This window comes from Indicator indicator, chromosome 28, assembly GCF_027791375.1.
Source record: "Indicator indicator isolate 239-I01 chromosome 28, UM_Iind_1.1, whole genome shotgun sequence".
In the NCBI taxonomy this organism is placed as follows: Eukaryota; Metazoa; Chordata; class Aves; order Piciformes; family Indicatoridae; genus Indicator; species Indicator indicator.
In genome coordinates, this window is record NC_072037.1 from 2,098,495 (window position 1) to 2,121,300 (window position 22,806).

Consider the following 22,806-nt stretch of genomic DNA (forward strand, 5'->3'; position numbering starts at 1 on the left):
CCGGCCAAATATAGCAGCGCTTCCTGGGCGGCGGGCGGCGCCCGGGCCCTGCCTCCTGCCGCAGTCAATGAGGAGGCAGCGGCGGCGACGGAGCGCTGCACTCGCCGGGGGCAGCGGGGCCGGGGGGTGCCGCGGCATGGCGGGGTGCTGAGGCAGCGCGGCAGTGAGGGGCGGCGGCGGCGCCCCGGCACCCGGCCCCGCCGCGGCATGGGCAGCCGCGGGGTCGTGCGATGAGCGCTCCCCCGGCGGCTCCCCTCCGAGCGAATATGGGCACAGCCGTGTCCAAAAGGAAGACGCTGAGGAACGAGGCCATGTCGTCGGTGGCGGCTAAAGTGAGGTAGGTGGGTATCGAGGGGCCGGGCGGGGCCCCGCGGGCAGCGCCTCAGGGAGCCCCCACGGTGCCGGGGACCCTGCCCGCCCCCGGCTGTGTCGGGGGCTCTGCCCTGGGGGCGCCGAGCTGAGGGCAAGGCCCCGAGCCCCTCGGGACGCGCCCAGGTGGCCGGCTGCGGGCATGACCCCTGGGCTGTGCCCCCAGGGTCGGAGCGGCAGCGGCGCAAGACCATCGCGGCAGGGTGCTCTGTCCCGGGGCTCAGGAACGGCGGCGTGGGGCAGGAGAGCTTGGAGGGACCCCCGGTTGTGCCCGCGGGACACTGCCGGGCAGTCGCCCTGGCTGGCTGCCGCTGCAGCCACCCGCTTGCAGCCGGCTGGTGGCTGCGGGCGACCGCGCTCCTCCCGCACGCAGCGGAGCCTCAGCCTTTGGAGAGGTGGTTTGTCCCCAAGGGTGTCCTCGCTTCTTGCTGCCGGCCTGGCCAACATCATCCGCACGTTTTGTTTGCCAGGTTGGCACGGAACAGGTCAGAATTGGATTCGCCAGGGCTAGATCTTTTTCATCCTCGGGAACTGGACGCGTGGTCTGTTTGCTCGGTGGTTTCTCATGGGCTCAAATGCCAGCTGTGTGTCCGAGGGCAAAGTCACTGGCTGCCTTCAAGAGGTCTTGCTCCTTTGAGTGGAAAACCTATTGCATGAAAATCTGGATCCCACCATATCTGCCCTCTTGGGGAGTGTCCCAAGCCACTACATTAAGCAGTTAAGAGATCGGGTGCTCCTATGTGCCTGTTAGGTTACGTTGCTTGTCCTGCAGCGTAGTGTTTCAGTTACTGCCTGATCCCCTGTTTTTTTAGCATCAAACATGGGGGATCCTAGCAACTGGATTGCTGCTTGATTGTACTTCTGTTTAAGAAGCTGTCACAGGTGAGCTTTGCTACAATGCCCCTTGCCCAGGAAGATGGAAGTCACAGCAATTGCCCGGTGACTATCGGGGGGCATTGGCGCAGCTTTTTTGCTGCTCTTGCAGCTGTGCAGAGGGGTAGGGCTGTCAGATCTCTGCTACATCCAGACTAGCTCTTTGCTGCTGAAAAAGATGGGAAGAAATAAACTTTCCAGCTGGATTATATAACGTCTCCTTTGTGTTAGGCATTAGAATAACCCAGAGTCATGTGTAGGACTTGGTGCTGGGAGATCTCAGTCACCTCTCTGTGACTGTAACTCACCATTATGGCATCTCTGCCGTGACTGGAGGAAAGGCAGACTTATGGCTTCAAGTGAAAAGATCCAAAGATGTCTATCTGTTGCTGTCTGTGTTGTGAAGGAATCCATCCTTCAAAGTCCAGAGTGTCTCTGGAGGAAGCTGTCCAGGCAGAGTCTGGAACTTTTACTCACATTATCGTGTGCCCAGTAACAAAACCGTGAGTGCTTTCAGCAGTGCTCTGAGCTCTGGAAGTGGGATTCATTTTGGCAGATGTCAGCCAGATGGATATACAGAAGTGACACAAAATGCACCATAACTGCTGTAATGGGGCTCTGGGTGTGGGATTAGACAGGCACACAAACAACACACTGGGTAATCCGTGAGATTTCAGACGCTCCTGTGGGTGTTTGGGAGCAGCTAATGTATTTTGAAAGCAGTGGCTCGGTAGCCTGCACCAGGATGGGCAGATGTTACTCAGCACCTGGATGTGTTCCTGTGTGATCTGCTCTAGGTGATCCTGCTCTTGCAGGTGGCTCAGACTGGATGAGCTTTCAAGGTCCTTTCCAACCCCTAACATTCTGTGATTCTGTGTGAAGCCCAGGAGGTGCCTCTGAGGCTCTGGTTTGCTATATACCTGCTTTAATTACTGTCCATCTGCTGCTACTATTCTATGGGAATTCTTGAGGTGTCTTGTGGTGGTGTGAATTGTGGTAGTTTGACCAGGAAAGTTATCTGAATGGACTTGGCATGGGAACAGAAAGTCCTTGAGGAGCGCATGGTCACACAGACCCTGGTGCAGCACAGGTGCCCTTCTGTGTCTTTCCATTCATGCGCTGTACTGGAAATGTCTAATTGAAAAAGCCTTTGAGGAGAGCATAGAACTTGTGGAGGAGCTCCCTGCATTGCCCCTTTGCATGGAGAAAGTGCTGGTGGGAAGAAGCGCTGTCAGTGTGCCTCCATCCAGGCACATCTCAGTCCCTGCCTTGTGCGGTCTCTGCCACACTCAAAATTTCTACAGCAGTCATGACCCACCAGCTGGAAGGCTTCCTGGAACACATCATGCATGGTTCCTCTGCTCTGGGTCCTCTTCCATGTATCCTTAGTGTCCTCATTTTCCTTATCTACAGTGAGGACTCTGCAGGACAGTAGATAAGGCTACATAGACAGGTGATGCTGCCCTGCCCATGAGGGTTGCTGACTCGGATCACCTGTGTGGGTAGCACTGCTGCAATGGCCAGGTCCCCTGCAGTTCTGTGTAGACAGCTGTGGGGGTCCTGTTCTTGTGCTGCAGGAGGAGATGCCCTGGGATTGTTTCTCTGCACCTCCTGAGCTCTACCCTGTTCATATTTCTCCTCATTTTTCTCTCTAAAAGAGAAATAATCTTAAATCTGCTGCAAGTCCAAGTGGCCACTGATGTCTATTTATTATGGGTGGCTGGGGTGAGTGTGTGTGCACCTGAGTGTCCTGCTGAGCGGGGAGCGTCGTGTGCTTGCTGTCCTGAGCAAGGTGATGGAAGCAGAAGGTGCAGGCTCTCCATATGCTTAAATCAAAATCTCTGCAGAGTGGAGACTCAGGGGAGCCTCTTGTCCCAGAAGAATTAATTAAGCTCTGCGCAGTTTCTTGTGTGCTAGATCTTTTAAATAGCATCTTCCAAACAATGGCAGAGTTGCTCTGATCTGCTGTTGTTGAGAGCATCCACAGTGTTGGTAACTTTGGTCCCTGTGGTCTTGCCTTCTCCTGAGAGAAGGTTCTGTGCACGGCACCAGGAGATGCCTGTGGCTCGGTGCTGTTGCTTGGATCAGATCTGAAGCCCTCGTACACAAGATCTCGCTGCCAGACTCTTTCCTTCCTCTGTCTGCTTTTTTGCCTTGCAGCTCCCAGGGCATAAGTGCTGAATGCAGGGATGACGCAGTTGTCCTTGACTCATGACCTTGGTGCTGCCCCTCTGCTGACAGCTCCCAGGCTGCTGTGGTTTGGGCTGGTGCAGATTCTCTTCAGGGTCCCAGCCTGAGTAGTGTCTGACACATGCTCTTCGGCTTCCTTAGCACCCTTCAAGGGCATAGATCAGGCAAAGCTTTTGAAACCAGTTGCCCAGGGAGGTGGTAGAAGTCCTATCCCTGGAAACACTCCAGGTCAGGTTGGGTGGGGCTCTGAGCAACTTAATCTAGTTGAAGATATCCCTTCTCACTGCGAGGTGGTTGGACTCGATGACCTTTAAATGTCCCTTCCAACCCAAACCATTCCATGATTCTATGAAACGAGCTCCCTCTGTCCTTGCTGCCTGCAGAACAATTCTTACCACTCCAGATACATTCAGTCTTCTCCTGCAGCTCTGCTTTGGACCTCCAGCTTTTCTTTGCAAGTGCACGCTAGCGTGAGCAGGCAGACATGAGGCTTTCACTTGGCTGTTCCAGAACCATCTCTCCTTGCTGTGCTTAGCACAAGAAATACATTAGAGTTGAGAGTGTGGTTCAGCTTATCGAATTTCAGACTTTGGTGTCTAGTCCGAGATAGCCCCTAGAGAGGTAAGGTTTGGTCTCACTCCCTCTCTGCTGACCAGAGAGGGCTGGGGAGCAGTTTAAACATGGCCACAAAACATTAACTGCAGCAAAAGGGCAAGTCTTGCACTGACAAACTTCCAGGGTACTTGAATGTGTCCTTGTCCCAGGTTCCCTACTGCCTGAACAGTTCTAGGCTTAGACTGAGGTCCTTCATGGAGTCTAAATTCCTTTTTCCCTTTGTGAATTTTCCTGAGAGTGGTGTGAACTCTCTCATGCTTTGCTTGCCTCGTTCTTTTCACTTCTACCTGCTCTGTCCTCCCTCCTCCTGTCCAAGCTTTGTGACTGTGATTTCCTACATGACTGTGGGGTCTTTGACTTTAAGATCCCTTGCTGACATTCGATTTCCCTTTCTGGAGAGTGAGAATTTAGAATTTCAAAATCTGAAATTAAAATTTTCTAGCTACCATCTCCCACATAGAGATTTCAGCAAACTTAATTTTTGTCAGGGTATTGTTACTCTTGGGTTTAAACAACGTAGGTGTCAGCAGTCTTCAGTGACTGAGCTGTTAACTCTGGAGGTGCTGGCAGTGTTCTCCTCCCTGCATAGTGACAAAAGCAGGATTGCTGCTGGAGGAGGAGGACGTAGGTCCTGATGATGCAGGAGATCTCTCTTGTTTTCCTGAGATGCAGCTCTGTCAGATGCTGTCACAACAGATTCCTGCTGCAACTCCTCTGGGCAGTGCTTCTGAAAGAACACGAGCAGGTGGTGGGTGTTCTGCATGTTTCCATGTAACGCTCCTGAATAGTCCAGGTTGTACTTAGCTCTCTGCTGTGCTCCAAATGGAGTTACCTCAGGTCTTTCATGTAGCTCTGAGTGTTTCAAGACACTCGGTTCAGTGTCAGTCTGGTGCATCTCATCCATTTGTGTGCATCAATTTCTCATAGCTGCTGGTATGCATCAAGGCCCCTTGTACCCTGTTGATGTGATTATTTCAGAGACATGAGGGCTACTCCATGCCCATCATGTTGTAATTGAGATCTTTGTTACTTGATGGCTTTCCTCCTTCTAGCAAATGTCTGTCTAGACAGTCTGTGCTTCTTTGCAACATCTCCATTTCTCTTCCAGGCCTGAGCCCAGCTTTGACATCCAGCTGAGCACAGCCAGCAGTGAAAACTGCCCTCAGGAGGGCAGCTGCCCATGATTGCTGCCCCATCCTGCCCTCTGCTCTGCTGAAGTGGTTCTGATGGAGAAGCTGGAGGAGAGGCTGGTGTTTTCTCCCAGGCAGTGGCAGTCTTGTCTTTCCTGGTTTGGGTCAGGAGCGCAGTGCACCGAGGCTCTGGTCCCTGGTTGATGTCCTTTTGTTAAACCAAGCTGTGCTGACTCTGGAACATGCAGGTCTGATCTGCCACTGAAATGAAAACCTCTCTAGATGAGTCAGGGCTAAACCTGTCATGTCATCAGCTGATCACCTCGCAGTGCTACCTGCTCATTTGTATGCAGCTTTTGCAGTGTCACACACTCAGGGTTATAGCTCATTGGCCCAGGTATCTGTAAGGCACCTTCTGCTTCACCTCTTATGTGGAACAGTTTCTCTCTTTTTTATCTCTTGCTAGTTAAATTATCCTGGAGTGTCTCTGCTCTGAACTCAGCTGAAGGGGTTTTTGTCCAGCACCATCCAGCAGCTTGGTGGGACTCACCATCCAAACTGTCACAGAATGGTTTGGGTTAGAAGGGACCATAAAGATCATCCAGTCCCAAGCCCCCTGCTGTGGGCAGGGATACCTCACACTAGACCAGGCTGGTCAAGACTTGAACTACTTGAGAGGAACACTTACAAAGGCAGCTAGTGATAGACAAGGGGTAATGGCTTCTAACTGGAAGAAGCTGGATTGACATGAGACATTAGGAGGAAATTCTTCCCCATGAGGGTGGTAAGGAACTGGAACAGTTTTCCCTGAGAAGTTGTGAAAGCTCCAAGCCTGGAAGTGTTCAAAGGCAGGTTGGATGAGTCCTTGAGCTACCTGGGCTAGTGGGAGGTGTCGCTGCCCGTGGGAGGGGGTTGGAACTAGATGATCTTTAAGGTCCCTTTCAACCCAAACCATTTTAGGATTCTACATTGGCTGTGATAGTGGAGTTAAAACTGAGCTGAGAGAGGGGTATGGTTGTGTGGTGTGTATTAACACAGTGTGGTGATGAAAGGGGTAGAGGAGAATGGGATGGACAGAGCAGCTGCCATCTGTTTGAGTTGTGCTCTGAATTTATTTCAGGCAAGTCAGTGGGTGAGCAAGGAGAGGAGGGGGTAAATGACACAGTAATGATGAGGGCAAGTGCTGGTAGACTGAGGTGACTGTGAGCACAGTGAGGGCAGGGAAGGAACACAAAAGGCTTGGCAAAGAGAGGTCAGGCATAAGGAGCAAGCGTGGCCAGCAGAGCCCCCTTGGCAAAGGGCACATGCAGATATCTGTGGGAGAGCATCTGAGGCACAGCCAAGGAGAAGCTGATGGTGCTTGGAAAGCAGATATGTGGAAGGGAACCACTGAGATAATAGGCACAAAAATTAGTCTGAAGTTTGCAGTGTAATTGGCTGGAAAATGCCTGCTGCACACTGTGCTGTGCAGGCCTCATTGCCTCGTTAGCTGCTGCTAGATAGCTGTGATCAAGTGTCTGTTTGTTTGCTCTTGGGTTGGCCTCCAGCATCTGAGAGCCCTGGAACAGTAGTGACAGAACTGCAGGTTGAGCCTGGGCTGGGCAGTGATGGCTCTGAGCACCTCTGTGCTTCTGACCTGCAGGGAGAGGTCTGGGCATTGCCTGTGCTCTGGGAGCTCTGGCAGTTGGGATTTTACAGATTCACAGATTGCATTGGGTTGGAAAGGACCCTCAAAGGTCATCTTGTCCAACCCTCCTGCAGTCAGAAGGGACACCTCCTGCTAGATCAGGCTGCCCTGGGCCACAGCAAGTCCGAGCTTGAATGTCTCCAGGAATGGAGCCTCAGCCATGGTGAAGAACTTCCTCCTGATGTCCAACCTAAATCTCCCCTACTCCAGTTGCCCTTCATCCTATCCCCACAGTCCTTCTGAACAGTCCCTCCCCAGCCTTCCTGTAGGTCCCCTTCAGATATTGAAATGCAGCTCTAAGGTCTCCCTGGAGCCTTCTCTTCTCCAGGCTGAACATCCCCAACTCTCTCAGCCCTTCCCCACAGCAGAGGTCCTCCAGCCCTCTGATCATCTTCGTGGCCTTCTCTGGACCTGCTCCAGTAGGTCCATGTCCCTCTTGAGTTGGGGGCCCCAGAACTGGATGCAGTGCTCCTGTCTCATCAGCTTGGAGGAACAGGAGGGTGAGGTTAGAGACAGTGTAGTGCCTTTAAGCTTGGGCTCTGATCCTGAGTGACAGGATTTTCCCTGTGGAGAGGGGTGGCATGGAGGGAGCAGTGCTTCTCTTAGCCTCTGTGGCAACCATTTGCAGTTTGGGTCTTGGAAAGTGCTTGGTGCTGATTTTTTTTTTTTTTTTTTTTTTGGAGCCTGTGGCTTGCACTTAAGGGTGAAGCACTGATTCAGTTTTTCAGGGAGGCTTTGTGCATTGTCAGAAAGATGAACAAGGGGAATGACAGATGAACCAACATGGCCTTGGAGCCTTTGAACTGGTTACAGACTAAATCTTGATTTTTGAGAATTCACCTCAGAACTTGCTTCTTGTTACCCCTTTTCTGCATGAAATGACTGCTGAGGCACAAGAGAAGCTTCAGTCTTCCTCAGGGGTCTAAGTGCTCCCTTTGTGAATGGATTTGATGTCTTGCAAGGACAGACGTTTCCATTGGAAACCTTGAATTCTTGGTGGAGCAGATCTTGGAAGCCTCGAGCCCAGCCTTCTGCTCAAAGTGTGGCTGTTGTCAGTGCTACATGAGATCAGCCATGGCTTTGCCTGAGCCTCAACCACCCCTCACACAGAGGGCAGGGCAGGCTCTGCACAGCCTGATGTTAGAATCACAGAGTCATTTAGGCTGGAAAAAAACTTAAAGATTGTCAGGTTCAACTCTAAACCTGACACTGCCAAGTCCACCACTAAACCATGTCCCCAAGTGCCACATCTGTTAAATGCCTCCAGGGATGGTAACTCAACCACTTTCCTGAAGCTATCACACTCCAGCTCCCAGCTTTACACCTGTGTATTGCTCCAGGACTAAGTCCTGCTTTTTGCCCAGACAGGCTGGGAGAGCAAGGACTTGACCTTCTGTGATGGTTATGACTTTGTTCTTCATGGTGGGAACTGCATGCTGATGGTGCAGCTCCCTTGTGATCTGATCATCTTTAAGTTTTTCTTGACAGCTCTTAAGTGTGGTTAAACCTCTGCAGGCAGGAGAGTTCAGCCTGGAGAAGAGAAGGCTCCAGGGAGGCCTTAGAGCAGCCTTCCAGTATCTGAAGGATACAGGAGAGGTGGTGAGGGGCTTTTGACAAGGGCTTATAGTGGTAAGGGAGAGAAAATGAAGCTTGAGGAGGGGAGATTGAGACTGGAGATGAGAAAGAAATTCTTTAGAGTGAGAGTGGGGAGACACTGGAACAGGTTGCCCAGGGAAGTTGTGGCTGCCTCCTCTCTGAAAGTGTTCAAGGCCAGGGTGGATGAGTCCTTCAGCAACCTGGGCTGGTGGTGTCCCTGCCCATGGCAGGGGGTTGGAACTGGATGATCTTCAAGGTATCTTCTAACCCAGACTATGCTATGATCTCTGGGGGTGCTTAAGCACTGAGGAAGAGGGTTTGGGCAATGACCACCTCAGGCTGGTGTCTGAAGGTGCAGCTGGGCACTAGACAGGAAGAATCTGGAAACAGAAAAGCCCTCAGCACTGTGTGTTAGTCTGTGGTGATGCAGAACCTTGCTACTCACACAGCTCCAGCTGCTGCTCCACAGCATTTTGCATTTGGCTGTGCTGAAATTTAGTCTCACGGAGATTAAATTACTCTTTCTTCATCCTTCATATCGATCCTGTGTTGCTGGCTGTGGATGACAGATGGACTTCCCACTCCTTCCAGGAGGTGCATTGTGGCTTTGTTAAGCTCTCCCCTTTGGGAGGAGGTGTGTAAAAGCAGTGAGGGAAAATCCTGGCTGCACAAGTTGGGGTATGCTGCTGCATTGAGTAGCAAAGCAGAAGGTTGTTTTGGAGGTCAAAGCCATTTTCCACTTGGATGTTTGATGGCTCTTAGGAGTGTAGCCTTTCATGGCAGCTGGGACTAGAGAGGGATGTTGTGAGGTTGGGCAGCTCTGAAAGAGGAAGACAGCAGTGGAGAGTCTTCCCTGTTGCAGCAAGTCTTTGTCTGGTGTGCAGGCTCCACAAACCTGGGGTAGATGGATGGCTGGGGAAGAGCTGCTGTTAGCCCTCTCGAGTCACAGGTCCGGGGTACTGGAGAAGCAGCACAGCAGCAGGGTGCTACATATGTCCTGGCAGGAGGAGACCAGAGATTGCCCTTGCTGCATGCCAAGAGATGCATGCCTTGACCAAGGATTCTAGTGTGGGCTGCAAGCAGAAAGCTTTTCCCTGGCTGGAATATTCATAGGTTTCCTCTCTTATGTGGGCCTTGATGTGTGATGAGGGTTGAGCTCACCCTGCCTAGTTGATTCCTAACCTATTTCAGTAAAATCTCAGTCATCCATGGGACCTGCATCCATCAGAGAACCAGCAGCGGCTTTTATGGGGTGTTGTGGGGGTTCCTGAAATGAAGTTCTTCAGTAATCCAAATACTGACATAGCTGGTGCTGGAGAACTTAGGGTGAAGGTAGGTAAAATGGGTGTTAGGATTAAGGTCTCAGCTGAGATAGCTCACAGGTGGCATCATTCAGAACCAAAGCAGAAAGCTTTGGAGATGGTTGAGTCTGGGGTGGAAGGCCCTCCTCCCATGATGCCAGAAGGGATTTAACTTAGAGTGGTTAGAGGCAGTGAGCCATTTCCTGTGTGCTTCACCAAAGCAAGGCCAAGTTTAATGCAGGTGCATTCCAATGTTGGTTGTTTGTTTGAACAGAGAAGCTAAAGGCTGAACCAGCCCTGGGCTTGCAGTCCAGCTGTGTCTCCTTTGGCCAGGTGGAAGCTGAGGTGTGTAACCAGGGAGCCCCCACTGCTATTGCAGCCTGTTTACATGGGTGTTGCCCGAAGCTGAGGGAGTGGCAGCTGCAGGAGAACAGCAATAGGTTGATGTTGAACTGTTGCTTCTTTCCTTAGCCTTTAACCATGACCCTTCTCTCTCTCTCTGCTGGGCTGGCTGCTGTGCTGCTGGGGCGCAGAGCGGCGCGGGCGTTTGGAGAGTACCTGTCACAAACCCACCCCGAGGGCAGGAACGGCTCAGGTAAGAGAACTGCCAGCCTCCTGCCTGGCCCTGTGTGCATGCAGCTCTTTGTTAACAGGCTTTGGAAGGACACTGCCCTCACTGATCATAGAGGGGCAGGCTGAGATCTCAGCAGCTGCCCTCTGCTCCAGTTTGGAGTGGGACAGATTGCTCTGCCCTTCCAAAAGGGGCAAAAGAAGAAGGGTCACACAAATGGATTGGATAGTGATGGAAACTTTAAATGGAAAAGCAATTCAGAGACTACACAAACTACAAAGCACAGTGGTGAGCATAGCACAGCAGATAAAGTTCAAAGAAATCCCCAATCTAAACTTAACACACAACCCAGCACTCCCCTTCGCCCCACCTGAGGTTCACCAAAAACCCCCAGGGCTCTTTCTTCCCCCTGCCCCTTTGCTAGGCTGGTTTCAGGCTGGCCAGGCCTGAACTGCCCATCCCCCCCCTCCCATCCCCATCTCCCTCCCCATCTCCCTCCCCAGCTTTTTATCCTGGCATTAGGCCTAAACAGGCCAAGATTGTGCAGGGAAAAAAAAAATTATTCAGGCCAAAGAGGCCTCTGATACTCCCCCATGGTTACCAGATAAGAGAGCATCTCTCTCCCACAGGAGCAGAGAGGGAAGAAAGAGAGACAACGACTTTGCAGCCAGATTGGTAAGGGTGCAGGATTTATGGGTAGCAATACACTAGCTCCTGTGTGCCCCCACTGGGCTGGGACTCCAGACACTGGAGAGCTCAACTCTGTGGCTTCTTTTTTTGGAAACACTCAGCCTGAACAGTCACAGTAGCAGAGGGACAGGAGGAGCTCCCTCTGAGAGCTGTGAAGCCCTTGAGGAGCAAAGGCAGCTTGGTGGCTCAAGGCTCTGGTGGACTGTGGGCACAAGGGCAATTTAGTGGACAAGTGTCCTGTCACAAATTCAACCCTAGAGCTGATGTTCTTGGAAGAAGTTTCAGGTGGGAAGTGAAAGGATCCTGCACTGGTTTGTCCCCACCCGGGGTCTTGCTTTCCCTGGGGGGTAACAAAAGGTGAGTTCTGGTGCATTAACTGATGTGCTTAATGTCTGTGCCACGGGCTGGCAAAGCTGCCAGCTGCATTTATTGCCAGCATTTGCTTCAACAGGCATTCAAATGAGATTTGCCTTGTCACAAGGGGCACACCAGCATGTGCTGGCTAATGTGGTCATTCTTCAGCTGCAGATACTGGGCCCTGTCAGCTCCTGATGAGTTCTGTTCGATGGGCAAGAGAGCACAAGAGAAACTCACTTGACTTCTAACAAGGCTGTGTAGCTCTCTGAGGAAAGAAAATGTTTTGCAGACAATAAAGCCATTACAAAACCTACAGAAAATCCTGTGGAATCCACAGAAAATCCTGTGTGAGCAAGTAGGGAGGGGATTCTGTAGCTTCAGCTGGTTTGCAGTGGATAAAGTTATTAAATGGAATGTAATGCAGAGTGATGTTATCGTTTTATGTAAGCTCTTAAGTGTGCTTAAACCTCTGCAGGCAGGAGAGTTCAGCATGGAGAAGAGAAGGCTCCAGGGAGACCTTAGAACAGCCTTCCAGTACCTGAAGGGGCTGCAGGAGAGCTGGGGAGGGACTTCTGACAAGGGCTGGGAGTGCCAGGATGAGGGGGAATGGATTGAAGCTTGAGGAGAGGAGATTGAGTCTGGAGATGAGAAAGAAATTGTTTGCAGTGAGGGTGGGGACACACTGTCACAGGTTGCCCAGGAAGGCTGTGGCTGCCCCCTCCCTGGAGGTGTTCAAGGCCAGGCTGGATGAGGCCCTGAGCAAGCTGGGCTGGTGGGAGGTGTCCCTGCCCATGGCAGGGGATTGGAACTGGGTGATCTTTAAGGTCCCTTCCAACCCAACCCATTCTGTGACTCTATGAACTGCCTCTTGCTGAAGGAGCAAGCCCAACCACACCAGCCTCTGGCAGCCAGCTGAGTGAGTCCCTGCCATTTTGCTTTGACATTCAGGTTGTTCTTGGATGATCTGTGATAACTTTGTGAATGGAAGGGCTTTAAAACAAGATACTGCAGCTCTCTTTGATTTTTTTTTTGTTGTTTTTTTTTTTTTTTTTTTTTTAATTTCCTTTTGTTTTTTCAGGCATAAGAAACTCCAGTGACACATTATGAAAATATTTGGTCTAAGACCAACCCATGGTGGTAGGAAGGGCAGGGCAGAACCAGGTTGGGGTTTAATGCATCTGAGCTGAAGTGTTTGTGAGGCAGAGGGAAGGGAGAGGATGGGCAGGTCTGAGGTGGGCTCCCAGAGTCATCCTTTATCTTGGCCATTTTTGCAGCTGCTTCTGTCAGCTGGAGTCTTCTGGTCCTTTTCTGCAGTCCCTACCCCAGTTTCCAACATGGACAAGTGCTGACTCCTGCTGGTTTTGTAGTGCCCTCATAGTAGCTGTGAGGTCATCTTCAGGCCAGGTGCAGAATCTCTGGTGGGGGTGAGGGGAAATTGGAGATCTGTTCAGATGCCTGAAGAACCCTGGTCAAAGCCAAGGAGTAGGAGCCTCTCTGATGCTTGCTTCCAAAGCTGTTGTTTTACTTTGCCTTAGGGGTGCTCCTAGTTGCTTGTTCCTCTGACTGTAGATGAGGAGAACATGGAAACAGAGCTGCTGTGACTCCTGGATAAGTACCACTGCTGAGCTCCACAGATCTTAAGACCTCTCTGTGCTTGTAACACATTGCAAGCTCTGCAGGGAAACCTTTGAATACCTACTGCCCTCTTGGTGCCCTCTTCACTTGAATCCAAGCAGGTTTAGTTGCTGCAGATAAGAACCAAGCAGTGATCCTCATCTGCAGCAATCTACATCGTTAGGAGATCCTACAGTCCTTATGAGATCCTGAAGTGTTGACTTGCAAACACAGGCTGCAGCTGACATGCCTGAGGGGTTGGCCTCCATCCAGAGGGACCTGGACAAACTTGAAGTGTGAGCCTGTGTGAACTTCAGGAGGATCATGAGGCCAAGTGCAAGTCCTTGGACAATGGTCAGGGCATGGTCAGGGCAATCCCCAGTGTCAGCACTGGCTGAGTGATGAAGGCATTGAAAGCAATCCTGTGGTGAAGGACTTGGGGGTGCTGATGGGTGAGAGGCTGGAGATGAGGCAGCACCAAGCACTGCCAGCCCAGCCCCAGCCTGTCCTGGGCTGAGCCCCAGCAGTGTGGGCAGCAGGGGCAGGGAGGGGATTCTGCCCCTCTGCTGTGCTCTGCTGAGACCCCCCTGCAGTACTGGGGCAGCTCTGGAGTGCTCAGCACAGCACAGACAGGGACCTGGTGGAGCAGGGCCAGAGGAGGCCACAGCAATGCTGGCAGGGCTGGAAGGGCTCTGCTGGGAGGCCAGGCTGAGAGAGTTGGGGTTGTGCAGCCTGGAGAAGAGAAGGCTCCAGGGAGACCTTCTGGTGGGCTTGCAGTGCTTCAAGGGCTGATTAGAAAGTTGGGGAAGGACTTTTTCTCAGGGCCTGTTGTGAGAGGCCAAGGGGTGAGGGTTTGAAACTAAAGGAGGGAGATTGAGGCTGGAGAGAAGGGAGAAATGTTTGACACTGAGGGTGGTGAGAGCCTGGCTTGGGTTGCCCAGAGAGGTGAGAGCTGCCCCATCCGTGGAGCCATTGCATGTGAGGTTGTTTGGGGTTCTGAGCAACCTGCTCCAGTTGCAGAGGTCCCTGCTGACTGTAGTAGGATTGGACTTGATGATCTTTAACGTCCCTTCCAACCCAAACCACTCCATGATTGTATGAAATAAATAAAATTCCCTAGAAATGACTCTAAATGTTTGTAGAAGAGTTGGGGGAGGGGGGAAATCATCATTATTTAAGTCATCTGCAGAAATTCTGCAGTGTATAATTTAACACAGTCTGTAACGTTGCTTTATAAATAACCCTGGTGGGAAGGTTGCTATCCTATAAAAGTGCTGTGAGTAGAAAATTTGGCTCCCTTTTGTTTGTCCCAGTAGTCCAATAACAGAGTAGTCAACTGGATCCTTCCTGTAGAATTTTTTTATATATATCTCAATATCATTTTTCCAAGTGTCTGAAGGCTTCCCCTCAGGCTCAGCACAGTGCTCTAGCTGGGTCATTAGCTTTTTGTCATCCAGTGACCCCAGTGAAACAAATGAAGGGCTGCTTCTGGGCAAGCTGAAGGTGTAGGACAGACACAGAAGCACCTGAGCTCCAAGTCCTCAGCTTGGCTGAAGAGGGCATGGTGAGGCAGGGTGTTGGTGGCTTAGGTCCAGATAGCTCAGCATGCTGGAGGACAAAGTCCTCAATGCAGGTAGGAACCTTTTCAGAGAATCAGGGAACCATATAGTTTGGAAAAGCCCCCCCAAGGTCATAGAGTCCAGCACCGCCATGGCCACACGTTTCATGAACACCTCCAGGGACGGGGACTCCACCACCTCCCTGGCAGCCTGTGCCAATCCCTGACCGCTCTTGCAGCAAAGTTTTCCTAATCTGCAACCTAACCCTCCCCTGGTACAATTTCAGGCTGTTTCCTCTCTTTCTTTCACCTGATACTAGGGGGAAGAGTCCATCCCCCAGCTCACTGCAACAGGGAGCTGCAGAGAGCAATGAGGTCTCCCTCAGCCTCCTCTTCTCCAGACTGAACACCCCCAGCTCCCTCAGCTGCTCCTCCCCAGCCCTGTTCTCCAGACCCTTCCCCAGCTTTGTTACCCTTCTCAGGACCTGCTCCAGCCCCTCAATATTCTTAGAGTGAGAGGCTCAAAACTGAACTCAATGCTCAAGGTGTGTCCTCACCTGTGCCAAGCAAGGGGCACCCTCGCTGCCCTGGTCCTGCTGGCCACACTGTGACTGATCCAGGCCAGAGCAGTCTGCTTCTGATAGAGGTTCACAGTACCCACCAGGAGTGGGTCAGGTCTGCTTTCTGTTCAATAACCGCAGCTGTGTGGGTGGATTCTCCCTGCACTGCCAGCAGATTGCAGCTGGGATTCAGGTTCTAGCCCAGATGTGAATGGGTGGAGGCTTAGACCTCAGTAATTTATAGTCCAGGAAATAAAAGGTCTGAGAAAGGTTTAAAGTCATTGAGGAATGCAGTGAGGGGAAAGGGTTGTGATCCTGAAGGAGCAGAGAGGTGGCAGAGCCATCAGTGGAACAGTGGAGAAAGGAAGGGCAGGATCCTCCTCCTCTGCAGCTCCAGAGCTAAACCCCTCCTCTCTTGCTGCAGGGGACAATCCTCATGCAGAAAATGAGGTGGGTGTGCATCTTTGGGATGCCAGGTCTGCTGCTGCTTTACCTGCTAATTCCACTCCTCAGCAGGAGGGTGGAGCTCTGTAGGTGCCTAGGCAGGCACAGGAGACCCAGCATCGGGATGGAGGTGCCAAGTGGGCAGAGACTGCCCCAACTCGCTCCATTTGTGCTGCACTTTGTTCTCTGAGGATTGTCCATTTTCATAGGGACCTCTAAAGATCATTGAGTATCCCCCTTGGCAAAGCAGGATCACCCAGGGCAGGTCACACAGGAACACATCCAGGCAGGTTTTGAATGTCTCTGGAAAGGGCACTCCACAGCCTCTCTGGGCAGCCTGCTCCAGGGCTCCAGCACCCTCACACCAAAGAGGTTTTTCCTCACGTTGAGGTGGAACCTCCTGGGTTCCAGTTTGTGTCCATTGATCTTGTCCTGTCACTTGACTCCAAGGAAAGGAGATGGCATTTGTACCTCACCTCTTAATTCGCAGTCCACCACTGATCAAGGAGCTTTTTCTTTCCTGGTAACTTTTCACACCTCAGACTGTTCCTGGTGGCTCCTCTGGGGAGCTTTGATTGTGTGGCAGAATGGCTTTGAGAAGTTGGGGAGTGGTGCTGAGGGGCTGCAGAGGGATTGTTTCTCAGCAGGATGGGCCAGCTGCCAGGGCTGAGCCTTTGAAGGAGGGCTGAGTGATTTGCAAGGCTTTGCTTCCCTTCTCTTTCCACTGAAATTGCAGCCTGCCCCCCGCTCTGCTCCCTTCACTGGGGCAGGAGGTGTGGGATTGAACTGCAGCAGCAGGTGAAGAGGATTGCAGAGTGCTGCAGGGCCTGCATGTGGTGAGAGACAGGTAGGGGAGAATGTTTGTTGCTGCTTACAACTTCTGATTCTTCCTGATGTGAGGCCTGAGAACTTCATGGCTCAGAAACTCTGTGACCGTCCCTCTGCAATTCTTTACTGTCTTGTTTTGGAGGAGGCTTTTCCAGGTGACTGGGGAGCCACCACCCAGTGATGGATGGCAGCAACAGAGGTTTCTCTTCTCTTTGCTTCCCTTTTCACAGAATCACAGAATATTAAGGGTTGGAAGTGACCCAGAAAGATCATCCAGTCCATCCCCCTTGCCAGAGCAGGATCACCCAGAATAGGTCACACAGGAACAGGGCATTCCATCTTTACCATGAGGGTGGTGGAGCACTGGAACAGGATGCCCAGGGAAATGGTCGAGGCCCCATCCCTGGAGATATTCAAGGTGAGGCTCAACAGGCTCTGTCCAGCCTGGTCTAGTTGAGGATGTCCCTGCTGACTGCAGAGGGGGTTTGGACTGGATGACCTTTAGAGGTCCCTTCCAACCCAGACCATTCTATGATTCTATGATCTCTTGTTGATGGGATGCAAGCTGCTGGCAGAGGAGGAAGGACTTGTCCCTCTGGGATCACTCACTTCTTTCCTGATCTTTAAGATACACTGAGGAATTAAAAAAAAAAAAAAGAGGGTTGGACTCTGCTCCAGCTGACAGGACACAGATCTCTTAAGGTAGCTGAGGTGGTAATGCATCTCCTGCTCTCCTCCTGCCCCTGTTCATTGCTGCCTTATTCATGCAGGCTGAAGGTCTGGGAAGGTTCCCAAGAAGAGGTTCTCCTATGTTCAGCATTCATTCTGACTGCAGGGCTGTTGCCAGAGTCCTTGCTGAATCTCAGAGCTTTCTGGTACCTTCTAAAGGCTCCTCATCTTGTCTGTGGTCTGGTTTGAGTGTAGGAGTGGGTGTCCCTTAGAGCAGATCTAGAAGAAAGAGAGGGAAAAGGATTGAAGTGTTGTGAAAGGGAAGTGTCAGATGGCTGCAGAGAGCAAAACATAGAGGAAATAATCACTTGAAGTCTCACCAGAGCTCTTGGGATAAGGAGGTTTGGACACTCCCAGAGTCCCCGTCTCCCAGCTTAGGTGTCAGAGGCCCAGCACTGAGATCCTGCTTTCGATTTCCTGATCTCCATGTACTGGAATTGTGAGAGGAAAAAGATACCCAGGGCACAGGGCAGTGAAATGAAAAACAACAGCAAGCAGAGCAGCTGAGAAACTTCCCCTGTTTGGGGAAGCAGTGATGCATCCTGGTGAGATGGGATTCAGACACAAGGATCTTTTGAGGAAAGGAAGGGAGCTAGGCTGGGCTTTTCCCTGGGATTTTTTTTTTATCAGGTAGTTTCTATTTTGCTGGATTTGGAGGGCAGCTGCTGGAGTGCTGGGGCTGTCACTGTGGGATGTGGCACTGCCCTGCCTGCTGCAGGCTGCCTGCTCTGTGCAAGCTGCAGGTGAAAGGCTCTGGAAGCAAGAGAGAAGGGAAGATCCCAGCAAGTCAAAGGTGTGCTTGGTGCTGCAGAGATGATGGACCTTGGGCCAGAGCTGCCTAGCAGGTTGTGACCCATGTTGGCCATGGTTCTTGTGAGAACAACGTGGCTGCTCTGCCTGCTTTGTACCAGTGCAAAGCAAAGGGAATAGTTACCTCAAACTGGAAGAAGCTCCTTTGAAGCTCAGAAGAAGTCATCTTTGCTAGTTTTCTTTGGTTTTGCATGATGCTTCAGCCATCAGTGAAAACACTGAAGGCATTGGGGACCTTCCCCAAGCCAAACAGCAATGGGTGGCAGGAGAAAATGTGGTTGCTGGGGTTGCTGTGCCACGTGCAGAGCCTGCACCAAAGCAACCACTCCTGTTTGTATCCTGGGCTCTGACACTGCAGAAGAGAGGATTTGGGGCGGGGGGAACAGCAGCTATGCAACAGAGGAGGTTCCTGACACTGCCAGGAGCTGACATGAGGCTTGAGAAGCTCCAGCATGAGGCTTTGCAGGTGCTTCAGGCCAAATGACTGACCAGCAAGCAGCGCTTGTACTGAAGCCCTGAGGTAAGGCTGAAGCTATAGAGTGCTCTGAGACACCTTCACAGATTGCCTTGGGTTGGAAGGGACCCTCAAAGGTTGTTTTGTCCAAACCCCCTGTAGTGAGCAGGGACATCTCCAGCTAGAGCAGCTCAGGTTGCTCAGGGCCCCATCAGGTTTGACCTTGAACGTCTCCAGGATGAGTCCTCGACCACATCTCTGGACAGCCTGTTCCAGTATTTCACCACTCTCATTGTGAAGAACTTTGCCCTGATGTCCAACCTAAAACTGCCCTGCTCCAGTTTCAAACCTCTGGATCTTCAGTTTGCCACTGTTCAGACTGTGGAGCTGCCAACAGAGCCTGTTCCAGGGTAAGCACCAAGTCTCTTTAGAGGCCCTTTACCCTGTCCCCAGCAAGGCCCCCAGCAGTGCACCTGGCCCAGCTCTCTTGGTGTGTCCCTGTGGGGCCGTGGTGTGGCTGGCCTTGAGTGATGGAGGTGGTCTGTCTGGTAAAGAGCTCATGCTCCAGAGGAGGTGGTAGGGAGCCTGAGTTGAGGGCAGAGCAGGGATGTGAAATCTCGTCTGTGAGGGTTTCAGGCTGCACCCAGGCTTGGCCAGCACAAGTGTGGTATGGAGCTGTCCTAGAACCTGCCATGGAACGTTTGCTGGCTTACAAAGTGGACAAAAGCACAGGCCACAGTTACCATGGAAATACTAAATGCCACTGGGGGAGCTGCCACTTTCTCCTTCGCTGTCACATATCTCACAGTAACCATTTTGTCTGCTCACATTGATGTCAGAGGCCAGGCTAAGAGGTGACTCCTCTGAGCACAATGGCAGCTGCATCTTCAGTTTGTTTTCTAGGCCCCTTCCAGTGCAGGAGATTAATTGGAACCGTTTTGTCCCAGTTAAGTGACCTTCTGTGTTCCCAGGGCAGCTCCCTCACTCAGACAGGCCTTGCCTTTCTCTGTGGCTTTGCAGTGCAGGCTGTGAGGCTCCTTCCTGAGGAGCAGCAGGGTCAGGGTGCCTCATGGAGTCCCAGCAAGGCTGATGTGGTTAGGCTTGGGGTGATTCCATACGTCCTGTGTGTCATTAGCTGGCATGACTCAAGCTGCTGCACAGCTGAAATGCCACTGTGACCTTTCCTTAATTGTTGTAGCTCCATTTTTATATCCCTGCCTCATGCTTCCATGTTTTGAACAAATTTCCTGACTTGCACCATGCCTATTTCTTGCCTGCCAGACCAGTGAGGTCATAGAACCACAGAATGTCAGGGGTTGGAAGGGACCTCCAGAGATCATCCAGTCCAACCCCCTGCTAGAGCAGGATCACCTAGGACAGGTCACACAGGAATGCATCCAGGAAGGTTTTGAAAGCCCCCAGAGAAGGAGATTCCACAACCTCTCTGGGCAGCCTGCTCCAGCGCTCTCACACCAGATCCCCTCTCAGCCTCCTCCAGACTAACAGTCTATAAATATCTGAGGGGTGGGTGTCAAGGTGAAGGGGCCAGGCTCTTGTCAGTGGTGCCCAGTGATAGGACAAGGTGTTAATTTCATTCTTAAGAGGAGCTGCTGGAGAGAGTCCAGCAGAGGCTAGAGTCCAGTTCTAGGCTCCCCAGTTCAACAGAGACAGGGAACTGCTGGAGAGAGTCCGGCAGAGGCTACAGAGATGCTGAGGGGCCTGGAGCAGCTCTGTGAGGAGCAAAGGCTGAGAGCCTGGAGAAGAGCAGCCCCAGAGGGGAGCTGAGCAATGCTCAGCAACAGCTAAAGGCTGGGGTGCAAGAGGCTAAGGTCAGACTCTTGTCAGTAGTGCCCAGGGACAGGACAAGAGGCACTGAGCAAAACTGGAACCCAGGAGGCTCGCTCTGAACAGGAGGAGAAAGTTGTTTGTTGTGAGGGTGTTGGAGGCCTGGAGCAGGCTGCCCAGAGAGGTTGTGGAGTCTCATCTGGAGAGCTTCCAACCCCCCCTGGGCATTGTGCTCCTGGGCAAGCTGCTGTGGGTGCCCTGCTTTAGCAGGGGCTTGGACTGGATGATCTCCAGAGGTCCCTTCCAAGCTCCTCCATGCTGGGATTCTGGGACACTACAAAAAATACTGCAAGTCCACATACTATAAACCTAAAACCACCTTTGGTGGCTGAGAGAGTTCTTTGATTTAAAGCTGGTACCTTAAACATCAGGTTCATAGAGATCCAGCTAAGGTGGAGTAGGGAACATAGAAGTCTCTCTGAAATTTATTTTCCTGAGATGACAGATGGGCTTTTAATGAGGCTTATCTGGATTCCCCTTTGCCACTTTGCTTCTGATGCAGGAGCTGAGGTTTTAAATCTAAGATGCTTTAATCATCAGTTTGGCTGCTAAATGCAGTCATAAATTAGGGACTTTATTTTTTTTTCTAAGCTGCTCTCTTTGCCTTGTGGCTGTTTTCTGCCTTGATTTATAAACTTCCCATCCCATGGGGGTTACCAGGCAGGAGTTTGGTTCTGTGATTCTCTCCATGATTGTGAATGGGCATCACTCAGCTGAGACTCATCCCAGCACTTTACCTCCTCCTCAAAACGTGACAAAAGAAAATGTCAAAATCCTTTCATGGTTAGTTACCTGGGTCAGAGCAAGTGCTCAGGTGAGAATTACTGAATGAGAAAGGATTCATTTCTGAGTGTCTAACAGAAATCAGTGTTTAATTATCAGGAAGTAGATGTGCTGGGAATGGGGATTCTTTCCCAAGATACCACAAATTAACTGCTGCAGGTCATCATTGCTGTCAGTGGTTATGCTTTGGGTGCTGCACATGCCCTAACAAGTGTTGGGCAGTGCTGCTTGGAAGGGGAAGAGAGAATATCAGAGAGGAGCAACTGAGACTAAATAGAGATGGAGGAGAAATGGATTGGCCCTTGGGACTGGACTGTTGAGCCTGCAGGTTGTGGACAGGCTGTTAGAATTATGGAATCAGAGAAGGGTTTAGGTTGGAAAGGATCTTAAAGCTCATCCACCTCATCATTCCTACCCCCTGCCATGGGCAGGGACACCTTCCACTAGCCCAGGTTGCTCAAGGCCCTTTCCAACCCAGCTTTGACCATTTCCAGAGATGGGACATCCACAACTTCTCTGGGCAACCCATGCCACTGTGTCACCACCCTCATGAGGAGGAATTCTTTCCTAATCTCTCATCTAACTCTTCCCTCTCAGATGAAACCATTCCCTTTATCTCATCACTACACTCCTTGACAAAAGTCCCTCCCCAGCTTTCTTGTAGCCTACTTTAGGTGCTGAAAGGCCACCAGAAGATCTCCCCAGAGCCTTCTCTTCTGCAGGCTGCACAACCCCAACTCTCTCAGCCTGGCCTCCCAGCAGAAGGCTTCCAGCCCTGCCAGTATGGCTGTGGCCTCCCCTGGCCCTGCTCAACTAGAGAAGGAAGTGATAAGAAGATGATTCTGATGTTTCTGTTACCAATAGACACACAAACTCCAGATCAAGCATCTTGATCCTCTTCCCTTCATTTTCCCGTTGGGTCTCTCAGGCACAATAAATCCACACAGAGCCCAAACCTAGATGAAAAGCAATGTATGAGCAACCTGGTTTGCTCCAAGGTAGCTTTGCAGCTGGCTGAGACAAAGGTGTTGCTGATGAAAGCAAGTGGGAGAGCAGAGCTGTCACCAGGTCAGCTCATCAGAGTTGCTGGAGAGCAGGGCTCTGTGCCAGGCTTCCCAAGTCGTGCTGTCCTGGGCTGCCGTGGCAGCTTGCTGGAGCAGCTGCTTGTGGGAGAGGTGGCAACAGCAACCTGCAGATAAATGGAGCAGCAGTAACCAGGCAGAGGCTGTTAACAGCAGCCTGCTTCAGCTGACTCTGAGAAGACAATTCCAGTTAGTGCTGACCCCCTGGTATTGCTCCTTGGTTAACTTTGTTGAAAGTCCCTTTGGCTCAGATTGAATTTACTGCTGACTTCTGGACCAGCTCTGCAAAGGAGGCTATGAGGGTGACTGGGGGACTTGAGCATCTCTGCTGTGAAGAAAGGCTGAGAGCCCTGTTTAGTCTGGAGAAGAGAAGGCTGAGAGGGGATCTGATCATCCTGACAGCCACCCTCAATATTCACAGACATTGAAGGACCAGGCTCTTTTCAGGGGTGCCCAGTGATAGGACAAGCAACAAGAGGTACAAGCTGGAACCCAGGAAGTTCCACCTCAACATTAGGTGAAACATTTTTGATGTGAGGATGCTGGAGCCCTGGATCAGGCTGCCCAGAGAGGTTGTGGAGTCTCCTTGAGAAAGACTTTCAAAACCTTCCTGGATGCATTCCTGTGTGACCTGCCCTGGGTGACCCTGCTCTGGCAGGAGGGTTGGATTCAATCTCCAGAGCTCCCTTCCAACCCCTGTTGTGATTCTGTGATTCTTTC

The 22,806-nt window shown here is 51.6% G+C and overlaps 1 protein-coding gene across 5 annotated transcripts in view; it reads left to right on the plus strand.

The window, feature by feature from the left end:
- The first annotated feature begins 230 nt into the window (after window positions 1-230).
- NSMF (NMDA receptor synaptonuclear signaling and neuronal migration factor) overlaps window positions 231-22,806 on the plus strand; it is a 57,022-nt gene continuing 34,446 nt past the window's right edge. For 3 of the 5 annotated variants that reach the window (XM_054393405.1, XM_054393402.1, XM_054393404.1), the window contains exons 1-2: window positions 267-337; window positions 10,295-10,356. In XM_054393405.1, the coding sequence (XP_054249380.1) occupies window positions 267-337; window positions 10,295-10,356 (133 nt within the window). Of the gene's footprint in view, window positions 338-10,294; window positions 10,357-22,806 lie in introns of all 5 variants that reach the window. The other 2 variants (XM_054393401.1, XM_054393403.1) reach the window with 1 other exon arrangement.